This window comes from Kryptolebias marmoratus, linkage group LG3, assembly GCF_001649575.2.
Source record: "Kryptolebias marmoratus isolate JLee-2015 linkage group LG3, ASM164957v2, whole genome shotgun sequence".
In the NCBI taxonomy this organism is placed as follows: Eukaryota; Metazoa; Chordata; class Actinopteri; order Cyprinodontiformes; family Rivulidae; genus Kryptolebias; species Kryptolebias marmoratus.
In genome coordinates this window covers 1,612,440-1,621,864 of record NC_051432.1, presented here as the reverse complement: position 1 = coordinate 1,621,864, position 9,425 = coordinate 1,612,440, and the positions used below count along the sequence as shown (strand labels likewise).

The window sequence follows — 9,425 nt, the reverse complement described above, 5'->3', positions numbered from 1 at the left end:
TTGGGTACCTAGAAAATACATTGAAGTGAGTCGTCTTCACTTTGTTAACATCATTGTAGCAATCCGTGTGAAAGCGCGCCACCCAGAGGCGAGGGCAGGAAAAGCAGAAAATACAAGTTGCTGTCTTTGGTAACTTGTGGTGTTATTATCGCCCGCCGCCAAAAGGCCAAGGCGGACGACAGTGTTTTAACACATGTCTGCGTGTTCGTGTGTCTGACTGTTTCTAAAGTACCTAATGAACCACAAGACAAATTGTATTAATTGTATTAACGCTTGCAGAAAGTAATCATTCTGTACGTCTACTGAATGACGTTCTGAACCAACCTGATTTAAAACGGCTGCCAAAGTGAAGTGAAATTTATATAGGATATATATATATATATATATATATATATATATATATATAGTGAATATTTAAAAATAAAATGGCTCTAACTCAGTCAGTTTTACAGTCATTGACCTAATTTTGGGAGTGGTAGTGGCTGCAACTGATCCTATATGACATGAAAGGCAGCGGGCAATATGCTTTCCTTTTAGGAATCCTAGACCTTTAATTTACCGTGCTTTTGTTTTTTTCCAGCCAGAGAAAACTAACTTTGAGACGTAATTTGTCAACAGATAATCCACATTTTTCCAAAGATTTTAACAAACATCTAATACTCGTCTTATTTTCAGGCAAAGTTTCAGCTAAAATGAAGTCTGTGACACAAAAATATTATATTAACACAAATAACAGTTTGGTTTAATAATAGAAAAACAATTATAAAATCATATACAAACTATAAAGCCCACATCTTAATAAATACATTATTTTGTTCCTTTTAATACACAGAGTGTTGCAAAAGGATGTTTACATGAGTCAATCCCATGCATTAAATAAAACAAATACAATATACATTTATGAGACACTGCCTCTGATGTGCAAAGATCTTCTAGAGTTTGGTAGAAAAAATGACATCCTGGTCATTTTCCTCGTCTCAAAGCAGCTTCATCTATGTAAAAGAAAGAAAGAAAGAAAGAAAGAAAGAGAGAAATTATTGGGCGTAAGGGTTGATATTTGATTACTGTTTCAGCTGTAAGAGCATCACTGTACTCGCGTAGTCCTCTGGAGTCATGGGCTGTGAGATGACCGCCCTGAAGGCCTCCATCCACTCCCTCCTCTCCTCCTCCTGTTCGCACATGAACACAAACTGCCGGTCCGGAGTCTCCATGCTGATGCCCCAGTGCCACCGGCCTGACCTCGTGCTCCGGCCGCAGCTCTCCGACACGGAGTAACCGTGATTCTCTGAGCCGATGAAGACTGAGCCCAGATCTGTGGCATCCTGAGCAGCAGGGCAGGGAAGGAGAAACTCAGCTGAATGCGGATACAGAGGACTCTTTCATATTAGGCAAACACAAAACTAAAACGCTTTCTTTTTTTCTTGAATTATCAATTAATCAATGTATGTTACCAGTGGAGATTTAAAATACAGAAGCTTTCTGTTCATTGAGGACAGTGTGAACCACCTCTTCTTAAATGGCTCACGTTGCTGAAAAACACAAGTACAGAAATTTAATTAATTTGGCCAAAGAACCAAAAGCAGAAGTATCCAAATGACTTCATATATAAATGGAACTGAACAAACCGTCGGGCCAGTTTTCTCCATGTAACCCTCTTTCAGACAACATGTTGTTAACTGAGGTATTAACTGGGAAAAAGAATAAGAAAACCACAATCATCACCGTTTAATGAACAGCAGCGGATATGAAAACAGTCATACTTGTTTGGTCCTGATGATTTTATACACCATAGATTTTCCAGTTTCATATAAATTAGGAGACATAACCAGACTGACAGCATAAAATGTATCTCTCTTTAGTAATAAAAACAGATAACAACTAACTGGAGAAATTGCATTTTCTGCAAAACAAATAAATAAATGCAATGTGAATGAGAGCTGAAGTTTAAAAACAGTAGCTGAAAAGCTAAAAAGAGCAGAAGGGTGGCAATACAGTAAAAGGAGAAAAGAGTAGCTATAAGGTGAAAGAAGCAGAAGGATAACTATGCGATAAAAGGAGAAAAATACGATGGATGTACGGCAAAAACGAGGAGAATTGAAGCTATATGGTAAAAGGAGCAGAACGAGTCAATTTCCCTTCAGCTGTAAAAGTGTAAAACTCAACACAAGTTGAAATGTCTTCTATTGATTTCTTTTTTAAAGTAATAAACTAATTAGTCATCATAAACCATTCATCTTATTATCGGGTGAAATTGGAGTTACATACGTCTGATGAACAATTCAAAAACTTTTTTTTTTCCAGCTAAACCTCAGGGAGCAGTCTGTTAGAACAACTTTACCTGGGCACTACTTTAGTTAGTTTTGTTTCCTAGGAGCAGACCATAACTATAAACAGTCATTAAGGCAGAAAAAATTATTCAGTCATAAATTATTTAGATACATATTATTCATCTGTCTTTGACTATTTTGCCTGATTTATTTTCCTTTAGCTTGATTCAAACAGATCATCCAGGCTAAACCTAACTTTGACTGCAACTGCACGTGACAAATAATAACTAAAAGCCATCTCACATCATTACTTTGAAGAGTGGGGTGCTTCTTCTGTAGGTACGCCAGGCGTGTGGCCCGAACAGCGTTGAAGAACGACACAATCGCCTGTGAGAGGACAGAAAACAGCACGTTAGACTAAAACACAAGCTGTTTCTGCTGAAGGTGAGCTATCTGCACGCCACTTCATCCTGGTCTGAGTGTGTGGCATATAACTGAAAAGAAGACGATTAAAGCCCATGTTTCTGCAGGCTCTGATGCGGTTTCCCTGCCACGTGCAAATGTACTGGGCCTCACCTGGCCGTCCTCGTGATAAACAAACAGGTTCCTCGTGTGTTCGTCCTCCTGAAAGGAAATCTGCAGACCGTGAGCGTGGCCGATCTTCTCTGGCTGGAACTCCGCGTTCAGATCCTTCATGTTGATGATGGCTTTGGGAACCTTGGACTTATTGAGAGGACCGAGTCAGACTGGAGTCCAGAGGAACGAACCGAGTCATTCGTATTAAAGCGTCGACGTGCAGGAGTAACTCACATCCTCCTTGAGGAAATATCTGAGGGTAAAGTCCTTCTGCGACAGCAGAAAGATCCTCTTCAGGAACTGCTTGTTGTCTCTGCCCTTCTTCCAGAGGACTGACTCGAACAATTCTGGAGTGAATACATCAAATCGGTTTAAAGAAAGGATATTACGATTGTATCAAAACAATAGTAATTAAGGGCCAAGCATTTCCTAAAGAAATGCATATTTCCAACCAGCTTTAATGTCAGAGTTTTACCCAAACTGGATTTATAGCTGTTTTGGTCAAACCTCATATTCACAATTTTATACAATGTTTTAAACTCTGGTTAGCTGTATTTGAGGCTCAGAGTGTTTCGTGGGGTTGACTCGCAGCTACCACCACTCAAAATTTGAGCTCAGTATCTGTAAACCTGACTAAGCTATAATCATATTTGTGGTAGCTAATTTTGATTAGCTGTGGTGGCAATCTTGAGTTGGGTTGACTCCAAATGATAATGAGTTGTAGTTGTACACACAGTGATTATTTTCTGAAAGTTTGACTAAAATATGTTCAGTGGTTCAAGAGATGTTTTGCCAACAGACAGACGGTGTTGACTCTAAGAGGTAATGCCAAAGATTTGTGCAAAAATCTTGCACAACAAGGAGCACTTGGAGTGTGTGTTGTGAATGACTCTCAGCTATATCCACACCAAATTTTAGCTCAACATCTGTAAAACTGACTGAGTTATAAACACTTTTGAGTTTTTTAAGGTTAGTTGACTGTGGCAGCCATCTTGAACTGGGTTGGCTCTAAAAGTTAATCAGCTGTAGAGGTACATCCAGTGATTATTTCCTGATAGTTTCATTAAAATCTGTACAATTATTCATGCAATATTTTACTAACAGACAGACAGAGTTGACTCCAAATAGTTCAGTTTTTAAACAAAGATCTTTGCAATCTGTCAGAACTCAGACTATGTGTTGGGGATAAGATTTTAGGCCATAGTCTGTAAAATTGGCTGAGTTATAGCCATTAATTGTGTTTGCTAAGGTCAATTGGCTGTGGCGGCCATCTTGAATTGGGCTACTTCCAAATCATGTAGATGTACTGTACATTCAGTGGCTACTTTTTGTGAGTGTTCATGAAATATTTTGCATCCAGTCAGACACATGAACACGTGAACACACAGACAATGCCAAAGCATTGTCGCCTGCCTTCAGCAGGTGATACAAATCCTGATGTTCAGCTCCTGGAAAGATTATTTCTTGTTATAGCAGGACAGTTACCTGAGGAGTAGGTTTGCAGACAGAAGTTGTTTGTGAATTCCCTTCTTTCATACTTTGCACGGATCCACTGATCCCTAAGAACACTGAAAACAAGCAAAAGCACATTTATGTTCCCACAAGCCTTTTCTTTTATCTTTTTTATTTTTTCACATATCTTCACCATTGCCATCTCTGAGTCCAAGCCTCTCACTTCTCTCTGCTCTTCCTCACCCATTTACAAAAACACCAAGTCTTCACTTTTCACTTCTGCTGAGCTTCGGCTGCCAAATGTGGCAAAAAGTCACTCACATGCAGTCTTTGTGTTGCGGCCTGTAGAAAGAGGTCGGGACATACTTCTCAAAAATGGCTTTGGCTGCACAATTTCCCGTCTCTGCCATGAACTGAAACCAGAGGAGGTCACTATTTCAAATGGTGCAAGAGGGCAACGAGTTGATATGGTGCTATAGAACGTGCTTTTAAGTGCAGAAAGAAAAACAGTCATGGAAAGAAGTCAATTAATAATAATCTGGTCCTTTCTGGGTCTTAAAGATGGTTAAAACAACACTGGATGAGCAACAGCAAATGACGAATCACGTTTTGCCACTATTTATTTAACATAAACTAAACCAAAACGTTAACATGTGTGGAGAAATTAAGTATACCCTTTACAGTGGGTTGAAAGATAATTAGTTTAGTTTTGTTCCTTACAATCTGAAATTTAAATTGATCTTCCTTTTTTTTTAAAAAAAAAAAGAAGCAATGAACCTACACAAAATACTCCAGATTAATAGATTTAAAATGGGGGGAAAACTTGTTGAACCTCGGCTGGAGCTTCTCTGTGTGGAGTTTACATGTTTCCTCCGTGCACAAGTGTTTTTTTCTCTAGGGATGGAAACTCCCATCCATCCTTTTGTTTTTTTTTAATCCATTTCTCCTTTTTGGGTCATGGGGAGCTGGTGTCTATTTCAAATAGTCACTGTGAGAGAGACGGGGGACACCCTGGACAGGTCACAAATCCATCACAGGGACACATAGAGACAAATGAGACAAACAGCCATTCACACCTAGGGACAATTTTAGAGTTACCAATTAACCCAACATGCATGTTTTTGGTCTGTGGGGGGAAACCAGAGTACCCAGAGTACACCCATGTGTGCACAGGGAGAACATGTAAACTCCACCCAGAAAGGCCCCAAGTTGGGAGGAGATCCTACAACCTGCTTGCTGGGAAGTGACAGCTCTAACCTCTAACCACTGCTCCACTGTGCCACCTGATGGAAACTCCCACAAGCCAAAAACATGGATGTTAGATTCACTGTTAATTTTAAATTGGCTCTATGTATAATTGTGTGTGTGGCTCTTTGATGGACTTGGGACCTGTCCAGGGTGTATCCTGCTTCTCACCTATTGGTTTGCGGAGACAGGCACCAGGTCCCTGCATCTCTGACCAGAATCAAGCAGATATAAAAAATGGATAGATGATTTTCTCCAGGTGTGGTGTTGTGCACTATGACTAGCCTGCTTTGTTTTACCATTCCTTCCAAACAAGCCATGTTATAGTCTTTTTTTTTTAAATTGTGTTGTCATAATGTCCATATTTGACACACTAAAACACTTGTCTGTACAGTCAAGGTACAATCTAGGTTCTCGCAGCATTGATAGCCCTGCCTCAAGCTTAACTTGCTGGGATGTTCCCCACTGGGACGATTGGGAACTTTCTTGCATATTTTTCACTTGTGAATCGGTGGGAGTTCTCCTCTAAGGTTATTGCTGATGTCTTTCTGCCTTAGCATTGTGTTAAAACACACCTGAGTACTCCAGTCCAACCAACTCTGAAGGCTTCAACTTTTACAGCGGCGCTCACACCTTATTTTCATTATTCCAATACAAACAGTACGAATACTCTTATTTTGAAGCATTTGGGTCTTAGATTATTATTTATTTTTTACCAAGATTATGCCTGTAGATAATGCGATGTGTGTTGTTTTTCATAAGATTTTTTTTAAACTAAATTTTAAGACCTGGTAAGGACATACTTATGCTATACGGAGAGATAATCTTGTTGGTACCATTCCACACCAATAAAAACCCCCAACAACAAGACACAACTGATGTGCTTGGAGATGGTCTTGTAACCTTTATCTTTCACATGGATATCTATAATCTTGTTTCTGAGCTCCTCAGACAGCTCTTTGTTTTCTCTGCTCTGTGTTCAGTGTGATGAACACAATAATACCAAACTACCCACTTTCTGTTTGTTCCCTTTAAATCTGCTGAATAGGCTGATAGAGAACTTGAAGTCACCTGTGATACTAACTAAGGTCAACCAGTTTGAAACATGACTATAATGCAAAGATCAATAGACTTTTTAATGGGAACAACAAATCTTTCCATTCCTATTTTAGCACATCTTTGTAAAATAAACCAGAAATCATTTCCTTTCACTATTTTTGTTTACTCTATCACACACTAAAGGCAGATATACAATAGACAGCTGTTTTAAACTGAACCACATTTCATGAGAATTGAAACATCATTTCAATAAGCCGCAAGGGTACCAACACATTTATCCGTGTGATGGTAGCCACATTTATTATACTTTTTCTCTCACGTGACTGTGCCATTGAGAAAAGCCTGAAAAGCAGCAGAAAGTAGCCGAGTGGCAAATATAACCAACATGAATGTTAACTGAATGCAGAACAAACTGCGCTCTCTTTGTATCAGTACCTGCACTAATGAATCTTCCCAGTAATCCAGTCGTATGGATTTGATTTTGCTGACGTCAGGTAGATTACGGTGCATCCCTGAGCAGTTCAGGCACACGAAGACACCGAGCGTGTATGAGGCCCAGTCAGGTTCTGTAAAGGATCACACTTTTGGTTTGTTTTCTTTTTATTTTAGAAGAAGGAATTAAAAAAAAAACAGTACAACAAGCTTAATACGATTTAAACTGATTCTGTCCGTACTGGGTGTTTACCAGTCTGAACTGTGTTCATGGTGGCAAAGTGCTGGGAGGTACAATTGGGAGGAACAATGAGGTCATATCACAAACATACTGGAGCCACTGCTTCCCCTTAGACAGGTTTATTATAAAACATGACTGGGTTGTAAAATAATATTTCAAATATTCTGTTGATAAAAGCATCACATGACTTGAAGTTTTTGTTTACCACTCTTAATAAAGAAACTAATCTCACTTACAGTGAATAAGGACTAGTCGTCAAAGGAAAAAGACAAAGAAAGAGATGAACAAATGTTACTAATATGGAACAAAACGTCCTGTTTGATATCAGGAATCTCGTGGACTTTACTCACCAGGAGCTGCACAGTCAGCACACGCGTTGTTTCCTGGCTGCAGCACCAGTTCCTGCAGGATCTTGTTGTTTCTGCTCAGACCGGCCATAGATGAAGGGGAGTCCGCTTCTGTCTCACAGACAGTCAAACCCACATGAAGCAGCTACTAGGTATTATCTCCATTTTTGGTTCCACGCAGAGAGCTGGTCTGCGCTGTGGCAGCTAAAGAGCACTTGTTTCTGATCACTGGGCCAGTATTTCCTCTTACTGGAGCGGCATCATGAAGTTTATTGTTCTGCTCACAAAGCACAGCAGTCCAGAAATAACAGAGAAAGGAAGTGAAAGACAAGTGACTCTGTGATGGGGGGGGGGGGATTGACTTACAGTGGCAGCTTTATGGCTGCAGCGCATGATAACAATAGGAATCTGACTGTTGTGAGTGAGTTTAGGTCAAACAAGCTCAGTTACTCTGTTGAGTTTATAATAAGTGGTCCCAAGCAATGGTTCTTGAGGCTTTCTGAAGGCTTTTCAATATTTGTTAGTCAGTGGATCCTTTTAAACTCATTTTCAACCCTGGTCCTGAACTTTACACTTTTAGAAGAAAACAAAAAGTACCTAGATGCTTTGTTAGCAGCAAGAGCATTTTCTGAAAATGAATCTCAATTTTCGCTCAATATGGGTTAAATTAACTGAGATATTTTTGCAATGGCTAATGTTATTTAGCTGTGGCAGCCATCTTGAATTTGAACGACTCCAAAGGTTTAATCAATTGTAGATTGTACATTCAATAGTTACATTCTTTTTTTGAGTTTTATTTTTATTTATTATTATTTATTTGTTTATTTTCATAGTGCATGACAGACAACTAGGGTGGCACAGTGGCGTAGTGGTTAGAGTTGTTGCCTTCCAGCAAGGTTGCAGGAGCGCTTCCCGACCTGGGGCCTTTCTAGGTGGAGTTTACATGTTCTCCCTGTGCTCACGTGGGTTTACTCTGGCTTCTCCAGTTTCCTCCCACAGACCAAAAACATTCATGTTATGTTAATTGATGACTCTAAAATTGTCCCTAGGTGTGAATGGCTGGTTGTCTCGTTTGTCTCTATGTGGCCCTGCGATGGACGTGCGACCTGTCCAGGGTGTCCCCCGCCTCTCGCACAGTGACTGCTGAGGATGGGCACCAGCTCCCTGTGACCCGGAATGGAGAAGCGGGTAAAGAAAATGGATGGATGGATGACAGACAAATACATCTTAATACATTGTTAAGAAACGACAGATAAAAAAAAACAAAATAACATGTTTCCATCAAGAACATTGGTCAACACAACTAGTCATGCCTGTCAATGTATCAATAAATCAACCAATATTTATTCCTTTGTTCTTATTTTTTAATTAATATCCCACCCCCCTCCCATTCCCACCCAATTTCCCCGTATGTTTCTCATTTACAAGATATATATTCACTTATTATGTCTGCAGCTTATATCCTTGTCCATCATCTTATGTCTGTTTCTACACATATACACACACATATTCATATACAGACCTACACACACATACCTGAACATACATATAGGTCCAACCGATGCAGTTACATAAGTATAATACTACTAGATTGCTTTTGAGCTAATCCAAAAGGTTTCATTTCGCACCCTGATCAGTCAAATCCATAGATGGTAACATTTCCATGAAGGGTCCCCATATTGCCCCAAACGCTGCTTGTCTCCCTCTAACATTATAAAGAATCTTTTCAGGTTTGCAGTAAGACACCAGCTCTTCAATCAATTGTCTTATTGACGGTGACTTTTCAGATTTCCAATTTTTTAGGAT

General features: G+C 39.6%; 1 protein-coding gene across 2 annotated transcripts; it reads right to left on the bottom strand.

The window, feature by feature from the left end:
- Positions 1-720: 720 nt before the first annotated feature.
- LOC108245313 (arf-GAP with dual PH domain-containing protein 2) lies at positions 721-7,908 on the bottom strand. 2 transcript variants are annotated; one of them, XM_017432113.3, is made up of 11 exons: positions 7,623-7,908; positions 7,035-7,165; positions 4,617-4,708; positions 4,329-4,411; positions 3,078-3,190; positions 2,844-2,990; positions 2,571-2,654; positions 1,626-1,688; positions 1,452-1,529; positions 1,094-1,322; positions 721-992 (listed from the first exon to the last, which is right to left on the bottom strand). In XM_017432113.3, the coding sequence occupies exons 1-11, from the start codon at positions 7,708-7,710 to the stop codon at positions 964-966; spliced, it is 1,137 nt and encodes a 378-aa protein (XP_017287602.1). In that variant the 5' UTR covers positions 7,711-7,908; the 3' UTR covers positions 721-963. The 2 variants fall into 2 exon arrangements, with proteins under 2 accessions (XP_017287602.1, XP_017287601.1); XM_017432112.3 differs by having other exon boundaries at positions 721-1,322.
- Between the last annotated feature and the right edge of the window lie 1,517 nt (positions 7,909-9,425).